Genomic DNA, 17,798 nt, shown 5'->3' with positions numbered 1-17,798 from the left:
TTAGTTAAATAAAAATCAAAAAATATATAAATATATATATTATAATATTAAAAAGCAATATAGTATTTTCAGAAAAATAAAGTTTATATAATATACAATACATATTTCATATATGTAATATAATAGTAATAGTATGATCAAGCTGTTAAATCATAGTTTACAGTCTTAATAAAAATTAATTTTGCTGTATTTTATTTATTTTTATTTATTTCAGAACATGACCGTCTGCCATCTGGTTTAGTCATCACCCTTTAGATATGATTCAAGTGGATTAGGACCTCTTCTTTTAGCAATTATTGTTGTGTTAGAGTCTGAAAAAATATAAGAATTTTTCAAACACGTGTTTGACGACATTATAATTTATCTAAAAATATACCATTGGGTTGTGTTTGAGTCTGAACATGGTTAACATTTAAACAATTTAACCATTCTGTGAAGCCAATTTTATTATCACGATTAACATCACAATGTCGAGGCATTTTTTTTCCGCATCTTTTTAGTTTGTTGTTGGCTGCCATTTCTTCACGAAAACTCTTCCATTCTTTTCGCTCCAACACCTTTTATTTAAAACGCAATGTATGACAGTGTTAATATTACTAAAATATTATGTATCGACAGAATTCGTATTGCTAACAAACAAATTCACTTACTTTATTGTGATTTGTATCCAAAGAATGAAAAATGTCTGAGATTATCGATTCATAGTCACTAGAAAATGACGTGTTATTGTTTTTACTGTAAAAATTATAAATTCAAAACAAGCAAAATATTAGAAAAATTATGTCTCTATAAAAAATGAAATGTTATTTGTGTATTACAAACCTGTGTTTTTGTTTTAGGTAATCCATGAGATCTTTTAAAAAAATATGTTTTTTATGCTCGGGGCAGCCTTTTATTGGACGGGAAAGTAAAGGAATACCATCACACTTAGGATTAGAATCTTTTACCGAGGTTCCTGGTATTGGTTTTCCGGTGTCTTCTTGTGCGCACCAACAATAACCTAAATTAAAAACAATTCCACTCGAAAATAAAATACTATATTTTAAATTTTAATAATCTTATCAAACTTAATGTACTTACCGACTGATTTGTAACACTGAACGCGTTTATATCTTCCATCTGTTGTACATTCTGGTATGTATTTATGCGACGAAGACGATGGATCATCTAATGCTTCTTGCCTGTCTATTAAACAATCGTTAACTGAAAAACAAAATTAAACGTTAGCACGTCATAAATAAACTATAATTTATTTGTATGTATGTGTAAATCGTATATAATATTATATATAGGTACTACCTATAAAATATGTTTATTACATGTATGCAGTTTTTTATCATGTTAATTGTTAATGTTAAATCTCACAGATTATGATTATGAAATTTGTGTCATTTAGTATTCAATTACTTTGTATAGTATAGGTAAAACCGTGATCTTTGTACCCTCTTTTAAATTTTTAAAACTTAATTTTGCAACCTGAAAAAACCTACATTTTTATTAATCATTTTTGAAAAAGTATCGGCTAGTATCGAATTTGATGCATAAACGGCAACCTACATTTTAAATTTGTATTTACTCTAAGAAAATATTGATAGAGTTAATAATAATAACATTTTGAAATTTTTTACTCTTACAAAATTGATATTTTTATTTATAATTTATAAATGTATAATAAATTATTTACTTTATTTTATTTTTATATAAATATATATATTATTTTATTCTAATCGATAAAATCGTGATAATAATAATAAATAGATAAAAAGAGAAATTGTTTTTCGTTTTTAATACGAGTATTTTTTTAACGAGCCAGCTAGGGGTGCTCCCTTCAATACCCCTAGTTGCACAAATATGTATATATTGTGTATAATATGTTTAAAGCAAAATACATTTTAATGAAAGTAGAAAGAAATCCACCTAATTAAGTTACACGTTGTATTAATCGTATTTTTAATCTGTTTAGTTTTGTGAATGAGAATTTGTTAAATTTAAACAATATATTTTTTAAATGTATAAAATATACAAACATCTACCATGATTTTTTTTAAGCTTTTATTAAAAAAGATTAGTGACAATTATATGACCCTTCTTCCACATCATACATAATTCATGTCTACACCATTTTGATAAAAACGCTCGGTACTTTACCCCTTTCTCTTACAAGACCGTATTTAGGGGAGAAACTGAGCAAGGACTAGACTATAGTATTCGCGTTCGTAAGAAATGTAGGAAAATTTGTTCTAAAAATTATATTATTTACATATTTTTTTAAGTATTTAGTATATCTAGAATATTATGTTTCATAGAATAATGTAAAAATTTCTTAGAAGTTAAGTAGATAGGTACCTAACGCGGCTAATAGTAGTATAATTATTAATTAATAATATGCAATAAGTATGTACATTTTAAATAATTGTCGTAGTCAAGCATATTTACTATGGAGATTATATACTATGTAATATATGTATGTATCTATATTTTCATACATATATTACATTATTATTATGGAGTAAATACACTGTGGCTATATCACAGACTTCGACATTACACTACTATATAGAAATCTGTCAATTTTCTAGTGAATGTTTGTTAAGATTCGTAATTATATTCTTACCGGATCTCACAATTATTTTTGAGCTAATATTTTTGAAGCAAGTTACCAAAACTCAGGATTCAATAGTTGTGGATTTCGCGCTTATGATGTCTCACGGCGTGAGAAACTGTAGTGAATCTCTTAAGTCTTAATCTAACTATTTTAAGAAAGTATAACAAACAAATATGATGTTTAATATGCCGATTATTTTCGTATATTATATGTTTATGATATTTATATTTTTAATGTAGTGAAACATATGCATCAGCGGTATTGTATTGCAAGTTATTACCGATAATGATATAGAGGTTTAAGAAGAAACGGCACTATATGCATCTATATTATATACGCATATATTATAGATAAAGCGGAAAATTTGAGCGCTTAGGTAAATGAATACAATCCCGACACCAAAAGTCGATCATTTAGATGTGGTCGCTACATAACCTGCGCAGAGACTATGTAAAAATTAACCGTCTCGCGTGCACCTAACGTGGTTTACGGTAAACGAATATTTAAACCGGGTAACCATTGATTCATGTCGCGTGAACTGTAGAATTGAATATTATAGTTAAACTTGTAGGCGAAACCGCGGTAACATGTTTGTGCGGGCCCATTTCAAAAATTACAAATGAATTTCAACGGATCCACGGGCCCCTGTACTCAAAGTCCATCAGCTGCCCCCTCCCCCCTTGTGGGGTTTGGGGGCCCTGCCGTGAATAGTATGCTTCCAGCGTGTGGTGGACACCGGACTGTCATCATGTGATATTCATTACTTGTCGTCTTCGTATTTTCTTTAGTGTTATTGGACTTTTGAGTAGATATAGTTTATTAAATAAATTTAAGGGAGCAATTTCAATTTAGAATCCAAGTGATTTTTTTTCTTTTTTTGAAACCAAAATAAATCAATGAGCTAAAAATGATCGTACAATTTGAATTTGTCGGTGGAACTTATGGATTCAAAGTTATAGCATTTTGAAGTTCGATGATATTTTACTTTTTTTTATACACGTACGTACAACAATCAAGTTTACCGCGCCATGTCATTTTTTTAAACGTACCTTCGATGTTTTTATGCTTAATTTATTGGAACAATCAAGTTTCCCAATATTTTGGAAAGTCGTAAAAACATTTTATGGGAGTGTCTAGAAACGCATTGTTTTACAATTTCAGTATTATCATTCATTATTGTCAGCAATTGTATATTTGTATTCAGTTTAGCGCATCAGTGGTCCCTCCTAGTGATCATTAAGTGTAAGAACCTATGTACCTACTAGTTAGAGCAGTTAATATATTATGTGTCGTGTTAAATTGTGTTCAACTGTTGTTAATTGATATTTAACTAAGTATCTTATTGCAGTATGTAAGACGTATCTAAATAGAAGGTAAGAACATACTTTGTATAATATATAGGTACTATTATACATTGTATTGTTTTAGTAATTTTATATCAATGAACAAAAATACCTTCAGCCTCTTCCTCTTGGTCACCTTCGGCCATTAAACCCGGAAGAGTACCACTAAGCGTAGCTACGCTTTCTTGTAGTACTGCGAATACAAAAAGTATTTCATTATTATCGTGTTGCGTTATCGACGAAAAGATCAAACATGATGTATAATATGTATACCTAACATGTATGGGCAATAGTTAGGTTTGTACTTACTGTCTTCGGGATCGGCTTCCTCAAGTCCGATTCCACCGTCCTCTTTGTCTTCGTAGTCTTCCGACGAGGGAATTTCGGTCGTTGTAGTGGTAGTTGTAGTGGTGGTGGTGGTGGTGGTCGTCGTCGTCGTAGTCGAGGTTGTTGATGACTTTTTGCCCAATGTTTCTGATAATTATTATACAAATAAATAATATTAGTATACAATATATTATTATATTTATACAATCCAACATTCCAATAGATAATACTATTAATACTATAGATGTATATTTAGCTGGATTAACATAATTAGGGCAAAGATAGGTAAGTTAATGAAAAACTTGAATTAGTTAACTTAGGTCAAAGTTAAAAACGTTGAATTATAAGGATATCGTTAAAATAAACAATATACTTAACTTGAAAATGTAAAGTTAATAGGTATGAAGATTAAATATTAACTTAACGCTCAGTTAAAAACAAGTTAATTAGATAAGTTTTTAATTATTATTTAAGTCATGCATGATGATTGTGAAGTTTTCAATGCAACGATTTTATAATACATTATAACTAAATATTTTTGTACTGTTTGTACTTTGTAAATGCAGCTCACATTTGGAATAAACACTTTCAAATTAAAAACCTATAAGACTATTTAATCTCTCAACCTTTAAAAAAATATAATATTACATATGTATTCAAATGTAAGTAGGTACAATTGTAGTAATGTTCTTTAAGTAATGTCATATTAAAGAAACTAAATTGTACTTAATAAAATGTGAAGATTATAATCTGTCACTCACCTGCCAAATTTGTAAGACTTAAGACTATTCGAATACTTGAGAATATTAAGTTTTTAATCAGCACGAAAATAAATATTTAAAAATAATTATTTAAAATTAACCTATCTAAGTACATATAGATAACATGCTAAAATTTTGTCATTTTAATAAAGAAGATTACTTATCCAAAATCATAGTTAAAAATATAAATTAGAATAAAGTTAACGATTGGAACAAACATGTAATATATAATATATATTATTTATATTATTACATATTAACGTATTCTCTGTCAATGGTTACTTACCGTCAATCGATAAACAATTTGTCCATTCGACTTTCGACACTACACTGTTATGGTCCGTATCGCAGTTGCGGATAAACGTCCTGGAACATCTCTTGGGCCTTACCACTTTACGGACTAGTCTCTTTAAGTCTCTGTATTCTATTCTAGTAAGGCTTTCGTTTTTATCTGTGTCCAAATTATTGAATTTCCATTCAGTGACTCGTTTATCCAACGTAATTGGGTCCAACAGCGAACGGTCACCTATTATGTACATAAATATAAATAAGTATTCAATATTTAAAAATTAAAATCCCTTATTAATTATTATCAGACATTTGCAGTAGGTTTAAAAGTATTTTTTTAAATAAAATAATCAATACTTACTATTTATAAAACTTTATGTTATAAACATTGAAACAATAATAATAAAAGTATATATCTATAGGAATTATACCTATACTTATAGAGTATATATATATATATATATATATATATATATATAGCCTCTCTCCAAAATGCATAATTTACTACGAATGTTACATTTTTAAAATTATTTTTCCGTCTTATTAATACAAATATTTTAGGACATTTTATTATAGTTTTTAATAATAAACAAAATATGGATATCTATTTAATTTTAATATTTTAATACATTAATGAATATTAACAAGTTAACTTTTTAGTAAATAAAAACTTTTATAGACACGATGGTCAATGAGTACAGTAGTTATTTATTGTGTTCTCTCTCTAATTGTTAACAAATACCGGATTACATATATTTATATACTTTTCGTTCAGTTAGATTAGTAGTTAAAAAATGATATGTATTGTTATCTTCAATATCGCTAAATTTTGATAATAAGATCTCTAACAAAACCAACATATTTTGCATACATCTACAGATAAATATATATTATAATATGTATAACTTTAATTACTTTACCATTTATTAATGCTGCATATTGTTCTCGATTGTACTCCGTTTTGAATATTCTGATTAAATTATTGACAAATATTACTTTATCGTTTTTACTGCATTCTAAAAACACGTTAACAATTTGTTTATATTAATTGTTATTCGTTAATTTTATATGTATACTTAAAACCCATTTATACTAAATATAATGTCTAGAGTTCTTATAGATTAGATACTTTCGGAGGTTATTGAACGCTAAATTAACATTCATTGTCTATCCATGTATTACATAAATACATATAAATTATATAATATTGTCGCAAATTACATTAAAATATTTTCATGTAGAAGTAAAGGTTCCAAAACGAATTTTTTTTAAGGGAAGAAAGGTATGTACATTACTTTATTATATAATATTGAAATTATACAATTATAAATAATATCTAAATTACAATTTTTATAGAAAATGTATAAAATGCACGAGTAGGTATGTCAGTATTAAATACGTTTGAACAATTACTTTTTTTTTAAACTAACTGAATTTATTTTATTGATAACCCTAATTTCATTATTAATAATATTATACAATGCATGAAATCGTTTGAATCTTAACACTTTTTAAGGAGTTTAAGGATCAAAAAAATGAAATTTTTATTCATACCTAGGTTATTTAAATTTTTAATCTATATATGTTTTTGGATTGGATACAATTCAGAAAAATATCAATAATAGCACACTATACATTTTTAATAAATAGTATTTGTAGTAGACTAGTAGGTACTATATTAAACAATACCATATTTGTTAGTATCTATATGGCTATATATAATTATATACAATTATTAATTGTGTACGTTCTACTTTAATAAATATGCGAAAATGTAGAATGTTAAAACATATGAAATTTAAAATTTAAATGATCATACTATATTGAGTATTCAGTTTAAATTTTTAAAATATATTTATTTTCATTTTAACATTAAAATTATGATTCTGAGATTTTTATTTAAAGCATTTAGTTTAAATTCTAACTTCTATTTATTATAGTTGTATATATAATACAATACTATGATTTATGTTAATAATATAAAAATGATTAATTTTAATTAGTTTTATACCTATTGATTATTGGCATAATGTTAGGTTCAATCGTACATTCGAACCTATTATATCTTTTTCTGTATATTATTTTATAAAATATGTGACATTATATTATCTAATAAATAAAATAATTTATATATTTTACTCTTTAGTCTTTAGAATTATACCTACGCTAATTATGTATTGTAAATTTGTTTACCTCTTCTAGGATTACCTCCTTTCTGCAAAGAACCTCTACGCCATTTGCCTATTAAAAAACAATACTACATAATAGAGTTTGACAAAACCAGAGTAGGTAAACATGGAGGTATTACTGAAGTATAATTTCAAACGAACCTCTGTTATTATCACATTTGGGCTTTTGTCCTCGAACAATGGTGTTGGACACTACTTTTCCCGCAGGTGTTACACACCAACAATATCCTTCCTTTTTATGGCATTGAATCCGGAAGTATGTGCCGTCTGCTTTGCATCTGGGCATATATGAGTCCGGCGTTCGAGTTGGATCAACTGATTTCGTAGTATGATCTACCCAACAGGGCTGTTTTTCTATATAAAATCAATAGTTTTAAAACTTCATACTTCATTTAACTTTAAAATTAACTACAAATATTTTAATTGTGATATAATCAAGCGAGGAAAATAGGTAATAATATTGTTTATTGAAGATTTACTGCTCCATTTAATAAACACTATATTTGTGTATTGTACATCTAAACTTAATAGTAGAATAGTATAGTATACAATGCAATACTTAATGCAAACTTAAGAGCTACGTAAAGTTATTAATATTTAATTATAAGAATTGATAACGTTTTACTTTACTTTAAAATAGTTTATTCATGTAAAAAAAGTGTAGTTGTCATAAAGTGTAGGCACCTCGTATTATCGATAATTTTTAATTATTGTAAAAATAAACGTATAAAGAATCTTGTATTACATTTTCAAATTATCTTACACATAAATCAAAATTTTAACAAAATAAAAATGTTAAATGTTTGTGAATCTATAATTAGCAAAACAATTATCAAAATATTTAGTGAAAGTTTTAAGTTTTTATACAATTATTAGTTATTACTTATTTTCAATGTTAAGTATAAAATTATTTTTATCTATGAATTGAAAATGTTGATTAAAATTTAGTAAACTATGAAAAATCAAGTAGACTGATAACTGGTGTAATATTATAATAGTATTTTTGTAAATCTTTTTTAATATAGTTTGTAAGCATTGGTAGGTATACGTGTCATTTCAATATCACGTTCAAGATTTACATAATATAGCTGGAGATATTTTCTTCAGATGTATTATAAATGAGTAATGATATCAGTTATTATGGCCGTTATGTGTAGTATACCTATATTACGTATCATAATATAATTTTTCATTTTTTAAATAATTATACAATTTTTACCTAAGAGAACAAATAAGTAGGTATAACGGATACGGATAAGTACATTATAAAAATATAATAATAATAATAATAATAATAATATATTTGTTAAGAAATCAATAAATAAATAACACACTAATAAGAGAGCGATGAGTAACAGTGACGTGAAAAGCAAAATCATTAAATTAAATTGTAACTTATAAGGAAATAAGGTATTTCAAATCAAAAAAAGAAAATAAACATCAATTTTTAATTAAAAATACAAGTTTTAACTTAAAACAAGAATAAAAAAAAAAAATTGCTTAATTTATTACATTTTCTTGGCAAGCGTATTTATATTCGCGTATATACGTCTGCTATGTATATGTATAGCATATTTTTTGACGCGTTTGTAAAATTAAGATTAGATGATCAATGTAAGAAAATATTTTATATGGAAATATTAATAAGATATATTGTACTAATTTTAAAATTACGGGTTTAATCAATTTAATATTACACAATGGTCATTGAGATTTATTAGCATTGAATATTTGTGAGTATACTATTAATATTGGATCACTGTAAATGAATCGATTATTTATTAAGGATAATAAATAACAATTTTGTACTTTTTTTTTTTATAAAAACAAATATGTTTTGGACTAAAGACACGAATCATATACTCTTTAAAGGAGTAAAAATATACTGTCAAATTCATATGATAATTCATTAAATATGGCAATTTTAATATTTAGATAGTATAATTACACACGAATAGTAGTATAATTGCTAGTATTTATTTTTAAGTTCCCATAAGTTTTACATTTTAAACCCAATATTTTTCATGTATAATTATTTTATACCCTTCACGAGTGAAACAAATCTACAGTCAGGTAAGACCCTTGTTTTTTTGCCCAGTTGCAAAATAAAAACCATGTTTTATGATTGTTTGAAAGGAACATACACACCTGCAGCATTGTACACGTATCTAGCTATTTTATCATATGCATATTAAATACATTTAGTAAACAGTTAGATAATCATGTCATCATGATGTGTTTAAAAGTGTATCATATCTATATGATTTAGATGTATGTATAACAAAATAAATGCTTATATAGTTATATAATATTATGATAAACATATATGGATACATGGATACACCTCAGAGGATTATAAAATGTTTGTAAAGGGTGAGCAAAGTGATTATAATGCTTGTAATTTATAAATATTTATTGCGTTTTTGTTATTTTTACTTCTCCTCAAGATACCAAGAGAAATAACACAAAATGGATGTGGTAAACAAATTAACCTTTTTTGATTTCACAAGAGAAACCGTCACACGATTATTATTGTATTATATAATATTTCAACGAAGTACATTTCCATGATGGGTAAATACTAAATAGCAAAAAATGCAGATCTGTTACATCACACAATACAGTATATTATTATTACATTATGTTTATATAAATTACCTTTGCATCGTCCCCGGTGTTTGACACGCAACAACGAATCATTAAAGCATCGGACTCGCAGCAAGGCGCATCTACTCGGATAGCTAATATTGTCAGTGCCGCACACTGGTCTCCTGGTGGCCGCCTTCTTCCTCTCGCACCGTTCCACTCGACCTTTGCAATCGAATTCCTGTAGACATAATCGTGCATATGAATATAATATGTTATATATGATACTAGGTGTCTCGGGAGTATTTGTAAATTGTAATATATATATATAATTTGTTTGATATGATTTTTTCAAAATAATACAGTTGCGTGAAATAATCTTTTTTATTTTAACTTCCTACTTAATACATAATATTATATTATATCTATATGTATACATAAAATCGACATTATTTATTTCCTCAGCTTGTTGTACGTTTTCCACAGCAATGAAGTAATAGACAGTACGCACTTTATTCAATTTTATAATATATATTATAATGTATTAATAATTAACAATAAATATATTATAATATTATTTGCGTGCTTATATTTTTACTATACTATAGACGATGGATGAATGGAAAAAAAATGTTATTTTACGACGGCGATTTGTGACTACGAATATAACGACGAATATACTCAGAAACGATTTAAGAAACTAGTTTTATCAACGGGTGGGGACGACAATACGACGACGGGGTAAAAAAAAAAAATTATCTGAAATGCATTTCGGCTTTTTAATATAGTTAGTTGGCGCCATCAATAGGATCGCCACAGACGTTGTAGCGGGAATCGGAAAAAAGAACGTGGTGAAACGCATAAACTATAGGTGGGACATATTTACTCGTTATAGTTATGTATATGTAAGAAAAAACTGGTTTCGCTGTTAATGCAAAAGACCTTTTTTGTTAGCAAATTGTGTTTTCGGGGAAAACATTTAACTAGTTTTTTCACTAATTTTCCGAGGTAATTGTTTTTTGTATACACAAATCCACCAGCTACGCGGACAATATCCGTAATATAAAAATACTTATTTCTCATAAGAATATCATAAAAGAACATAAGTATATATCTATTGATTGATAATACCACTATTCACTAACCAGTATTAAAATGTATATAGGCACGTGTATGTGTGCAGTATTATGTTGTTCGCATGTAATTTTTCGTCCTTAAACTATAATCTATTCATACTTTTTATTCACTTATCAGCCTTATCACATAAACATATATATGCTTATACTTATTGTGTAATTCACTCTTTTTGAAATAGAATTTATATTATTTAATATACAAAAAAAATAACTATAGTAAACTATAATCTATAATAATATGCGTTATATCTATTATATTGGTGTATTAATATTAGGTATTTAAGAGGTAATAATTACCATTAAACAAAGTAATAGGTGTAAATGACAGAAAGATAAGGGAACTAAGGATTGCTTTAATCATCTCTTTTATAAAAAAACTGATGAGATACATGACGTATATAAATATATACAATTATTCGAAGGATATTTCTTAGAATCATCAAAATCACCTAGTCTTTCTTCTCCCATAATGTAGAGCCTAAGACATTGAGTATTGAGTATTGACACAACATCATTATAAATTTCTCTGGTTGTTGGTTGTTGCAACTACAATTTCATAATTTTAGAATATTTATTTTCATACTTGTAATCTATTATTTTGTTTTTTAAATAATATTATGATTATTTCATACCTATTAATATTGGCCGTAAAAAATTGAAAAATATAATAATAATATAATAATTTACCGAAAATATTATTTAGTATTAATATTAATTATTACTCCTTACACGCAATAAAATCTTTTTTAAATAATACAACATTGATACTATATTATATTTTGCACCTGTATTTTGAAAGTTGATAGTTTAAGTTAAAATGATATGATTAAGTTTAAAGAATTCCTATACTATTAATTTAATTTACAAATATTTTTTTTTTCATATGAAATAATAATACTCAATGAAGACCTTTAAGAAATTTTATTTTAATTTTCCTGATTTTAATTTGTTCCGAAAATAATCTAAAGCTTTTGTTTCAGATGTCAAGTCAACAAATTTCGATTTATCACAAGAATAAAACGAATACTTAAATTATTGCAGTATCTGCGTATAATGCTGCAGTATTACAATATATTATAGCGGCTACTTACACGACATATTATACGCTGCAGTGCGTCTCTGATCAGCGAACTGTGAAAAATAAACCAGTTTTAACACAGTATTTTTTTTCTTTCATAAATAATGTATAGGTGTTTTATTAATAACTCTATATAAGATGATAATTTTACGACAACCGGTCTCCTCTAAATGATATTAATTGGATAGCCGCCACGACTATACTTGTCTGAAGCAGTAAGTTTATAATATACAGATGTTATATATTATATATTTATATAAGGTACGTGTAGTAATAAATATGTATTACAACTTTACACATATAATGCAAAAATATATAGACATACGGACATGAGCGCGCGTATTATTGTGTGTTTCTATCAGAGCTGAAAAGTGTAAGACTTGTCTGACTTGGTATATCTGCAATTGCATACACGATTTTACTTATAAAATTACAAAGTTTGCAATATACCTACAAGCTTACTGTAGGCTATTTATATATATGCGTATATACATTCTAAATGTGTCAGGTTGGGACAAAGTAGGTACCTATATGTACGGTCTGACACCCTAGTTTTAGTTTTAGTGAGTAATATTTATCGTAATTATTTTACAAGTACAACTGTATATAACAAAATGTATATATTTAATAGTTTATTATAAAACTATAAGAAACATATTTTTAACGAAAAGTTGTTATATTTATTTAAATCAAGTACATGTAATAGTAGTGTCAGCAACATTTGTTTTTATTAGTATTCATTATCATAATAAAATATTTTTATAACTAGTCAATAAATAGCATTTTGAGTATATATGATATCCGGGGCTAATAAATTACTTTAAAAATTCAAAATATATTTATTAAAAGAATAAAATATAACTATATTATATTATAATATTTAAATTAGTATCTTAATACCTACTGTATTTATTCAAGTCGATTTAAAGAGTCAATAATTTGATTTTTTTAACTTTAACAATGTAAGTAAAAATACAACAAACGATTCTTTTTTTTTTTTACCAAGTCGCAAGAATACTAGATACCTATAATACAACACAACTTCACTGTCGTAACGGATGTTTATTTCTCCCGTGGTGGTGATTTATTTGGGTCCACTTATACAATATAAATGCACTATTCGAATTGGATACACCGTATACCTATATATATTAGAGATTTATTACGTGTTCTTTTTTCATCTTCGTCCGATTTGGATAATCTCTTCGAGCGCAATAATATTATAAACGTATATAATATATATAAATGTGTGTGTGCGCGCACGCGCGTATGGTTGTAATTTTTTTTTCAAGGTTATGGTTTGTGATACATACGACAACACACAGGTTTTCAAAGGTTTCCATTGTAATTTTACTCGCCACCGCATTTCGTCTTCGTTTTACACACATATATAATATAATGCGGTGGCCAACGTCCATAAAGTGGAGATGATATTATAATATATGTACCTACCAGTTAAACCAAAAAGGTTAACGGAAGAACGGCGGCGACGTCCAATAAACGTATATAATATAAGTATATTCAAACACTCATCACAATATAATGATAATAATATGTGCGTTATATTGCAGGACGGGAGGGATCGAAATACCAAATACTTATGTGGCACCGCAAAATCGTTGAACATTTAAAACGATAACGTCCTGCATCGGATTCGATTGTATAGGAATTTGGACGAAAACTGGTTTTCGAGTATATTATCTATACATTGTTTAGAAATATAAAATATTTTTATCGAAGACAAAATATTATGAAAGCAAATATTTTTTTATTTTGAACGGTGAGTTCAACATATAGTTGGTTGTGCATGTATAATAAAATTGTAGTAATCAATCGTCAGTTGAATGAAATACGTGTTCTGAGGGCTATTGAAGTTTTTGATTCATGATTTAATTTATCAATAATATAAAAAATAAACACGAAAAAAAATATTTTAATTATTTTAATAAATATTGATAGGTATATTAGGTACCTGCACATAAACTACCCGGGAAAAGGGGATTAACATTTAACCCCCATAATCGATCCCTCGTATATGTCATTGCCCTTGTACCATATTAATATAAACATCATGTACTTCGAGCAAATATTTACATCATATTTATATATTATAGTAGATAATATATTATATACCTGCTTACACGGATAATTAAATACATTGCATGTTACAAAATATAATTATACAGCCAGTATTTTTAGCCTATATATTATAAACTATAATACATCACTTAATCTTTTTATTTTTTAAATTAAAATTAGTATTCGTTGTGTTGAAAAAATAAATAAATATTAGAATACGATAAAATGGAGAACTATTTCGAACTCATACTCGTATGGTTTTGATAATGATCTCGAGAGTGTTTATACCTACTATTACGATTATTATAATATTGATATCGATTTATAACTACTGCATATTATGTGTAAAAATGTGATTGTTTAAATTATTAATAATAAATACAATATAAATATTGAGAGTTCTTAATTATAGTGCCTATTATTACTGCATTATAGCAGTTATTGACTTGCATTCCTCATAGAGAAACATAAAATTTATTGTAATTCATTATATTGTAATTTTTAAAGTATAACATACCTAGGTATTATATTTTTAGAAATAGTTCACAGCCATCAGAGATTTATATAGCTTTAAATTCCATAGTTAATAAACTATAGTAGTTTGTAAACTGTATTTTATTTTAATATTTTCATAAAATATTATTAATTTTAAATGCACTTATGTAGGTATTATTTTTATTTATCTAATTCCATTAGTAAGAGATTATAATACTTATTAGAAAACGCAAATTTAATTGATATAAATTATTTTGAAAGATTGTCGATAAGTTGTACGTAGGCTCTATAGGTATATAACACTCGATACAAATAAATAATGGTTTTCCATAAACAACTCGCTCTGAGCCAGGTGTGCCGATAGTATTGTGAAGTCAACCCTAGACTCGCCGGCACCAATGTTTTTTTCTCATACCCGATATAGCATGTATATGGTTTTTTTTCACCCGGGGGCTTATAAATGAAAAGGTGTTTGAGACACGCCCAGCTAATAATCGACCTCATAAAAACTATTCCGAGACGTGCCAGACAATGTGCCGCCTGTGAACCGAGATCCTTGAGGGTATATCTTTTTTTCTCTCGAAAAATCATTCAATACATAGTACTATACAGTAGAGTATAAATATAAAGACGAAACGTGGATAATAATTAACCTAGTTATAAACTATGTATATACCACCATTTAACTGGGGATGTTGTTTCATTGTATAAAACCGGAATGAAATCTTCGAAGTAAGATATTATATATTTACTCAACTGGGAATTATAATTAACTTCATCCGAAATGGAAATTCGGGTAAGTTTTTTTTATCGTGGTCTTTAATCATGATAATAGTTATCATTGTACTAATACATTGAATAATTTAATTATGAATCTAATAGTTTGATAGCAAAGAATATTTTACTTAACGATTTCTAAAGACTTGCCATTTACTGCATTGTTTTTGGTTTAACATTAAACGGATTTGTTTTAATATAATAAGTATTGAATTATAAAGTACCATAGAAAGGACAAAATCGAGTAGCTCACCTTGTTTGGAACGGGAGACGTGAAGCCGGTCGAGGAAAATAGCAACAACATCCATGGCAATAGATCAGCGACTGAATGAAAGTTCATGACGGTAATTGACGTGTCATTCTTCTCCAGGGTGTTCTAACTACCGATTACTGCAGGCAGCCGTAGCACGTGTGCATCAATCGCCTCGAGCGCATGCCTGTAACCAGAAAAAAATGTGTAATAATATTATTATATAGGTAATGCATTTAATTATTATATTATAATTGCAAAAAAGAATCAAATTTGTAGTCTCGTTTAAAATGGTATCGTCGCGGTATGTTTTCAATAGTCAATAGACATAACAAAAAAAATCCAGATTACTATTATACATATTTATGTATATACTGCACCTTGTAGACTTAAACCTACTTTATCATAATATCCGGAGGATATATCCTAGTTTTTTCTATACCTATTATTAATTAATAACTATTATTGTCGTCGTAATTAAGAAATAATAGCATCGAAACTTTCACCTCTTTGCGATACGATCAATCCAAATATATCGAACAAAACCAACACCATCTTCGTTTCTATCTTGGCCTATAAATAACCCATAAACATAAAGTCGTTGAATCTTAACGTTACTCATGTTTGAAAGTTATAAGTAAAACCTTCGATGAAGTCGCTAAGCGACATCACAGTACATTCGTGAATACGTGATTATAGGTAACATATATCGTTTACGTCACACGCGTGGTACTTGATACATCATCGATATATCGTTTAGTTTAAATTATTTTTGAAACAAATTCAATCTAAGCCTATATAATATAAATATATTATATTCATTAATATTCTAATAATTCGTTTTGTTTAAATTAAAATCACATTGGCAATATTATAAGCACATGTACCTAGTAGTTAGTATAATGTGAGTTTAATAATACTAAAAACTGCTGATAACCGTTTTTTTTTAATATTGTTTAAATTTTAGCCAAGTGTTTGCAAATGAAAATTACTGATATTCTTTATTATTATTTGATAGATATAAACTGAAATCGTGTAGATGGGTTTTGTTCGAATTTCATAAACGTGAAAAAAAGTTGTAAATCTCATTTAATAGCTATTATAATTTATAATGTACCTTCATGTAATCTTCGATAGTCTTGATGCACCTACAATGTTGTATCATTCGTATCACAATGACATAATATTATCATCGTTGCGAACGAGGCATAACGCACGCGGGAGAAAAAAAGAACGAATGTATAAAAAAAAATTCCAAAACGCTCTATTCGAGAAAAACTTTAAGCGAAAAGCATCAAGTGTTAAAAAAAAATAAACAATAAATACACAGTAAATAATGAAAAAAATAAAATTCAATAATAATTATTTAAATAGATCAAAAACGACAACGATAATATTATATCTGAGCCGATCACTACACGGATATTGGTGTGGTTATACTACGATCATACAGTAAACATAAAATATAATATTAAATAACGTAGTTTTTATTGAAAATACGTCCTCGTGTCGGCGTCGTGGTTTACTCGGCGGACTGTCGGACTATACTCTTACGACACGTACGGTGTGCGTAGCTAGAAGAGCCGAACTGCGCGCATATACACACACCCACCTCGCGCACAATACACACACATACATACGCATCACACTACACACACACTCACACACACAACGCGGACCGTACACATATATAACAATAATAATAATAATAATAATAATAATAAAATAATATATATAATACTCACCACTCGTTTGGAACGGGTCGGTGGCGGGTCAGAACGGTATGAAAAAGGTATACATAATATAATATATAATATTAATAATACGAGTCGTACGGAGCCCTGTGCTCATGCCGATAGACAGTTTTTTCATTTTCTACACGCG

At 27.3% G+C, this 17,798-nt stretch overlaps 1 protein-coding gene across 1 annotated transcript; it reads right to left on the bottom strand.

Annotated features, from left to right (window-relative positions):
• Positions 1-86: 86 nt before the first annotated feature.
• Positions 87-17,479, bottom strand: LOC113547963 (SPARC-related modular calcium-binding protein 2). The gene is made up of 14 exons (XM_026948561.2): positions 17,032-17,479; positions 15,918-16,101; positions 10,172-10,340; positions 7,655-7,867; positions 7,518-7,565; positions 6,245-6,340; positions 5,323-5,562; positions 4,258-4,422; positions 4,061-4,141; positions 1,081-1,203; positions 823-1,000; positions 651-735; positions 377-557; positions 87-311 (listed from the first exon to the last, which is right to left on the bottom strand). Exons 2-14 carry the CDS (start codon positions 16,002-16,004, stop codon positions 238-240), a joined length of 1,740 nt encoding a protein of 579 aa, XP_026804362.1. The 5' UTR covers positions 16,005-16,101; positions 17,032-17,479; the 3' UTR covers positions 87-237.
• Between the last annotated feature and the right edge of the window lie 319 nt (positions 17,480-17,798).

The sequence above is a fragment of the Rhopalosiphum maidis genome, chromosome 4 (assembly GCF_003676215.2).
Source record: "Rhopalosiphum maidis isolate BTI-1 chromosome 4, ASM367621v3, whole genome shotgun sequence".
Taxonomy (NCBI): domain Eukaryota; kingdom Metazoa; phylum Arthropoda; class Insecta; order Hemiptera; family Aphididae; genus Rhopalosiphum; species Rhopalosiphum maidis.
This window is presented reverse-complemented; position numbering and strand designations above follow the sequence as displayed.

Bases quoted from the DNA above. Each gene is read 5' to 3' on its own strand.
- LOC113547963 (XM_026948561.2), bottom strand. From the start codon at position 16,004: ATGAACTTTCATTCAGTCGCTGATCTATTGCCATGGATGTTGTTGCTA. The intron at 1,001-1,080 runs GTAAGTACATTA...TTTTTAATTTAG, and splicing joins TCAGTGTTACAAATCAGTCG to GTTATTGTTGGTGCGCACAA. The intron at 312-376 runs GTATATTTTTAG...ATATTTTTTCAG, and splicing joins GACTCAAACACAACCCAATG to ACTCTAACACAACAATAATT.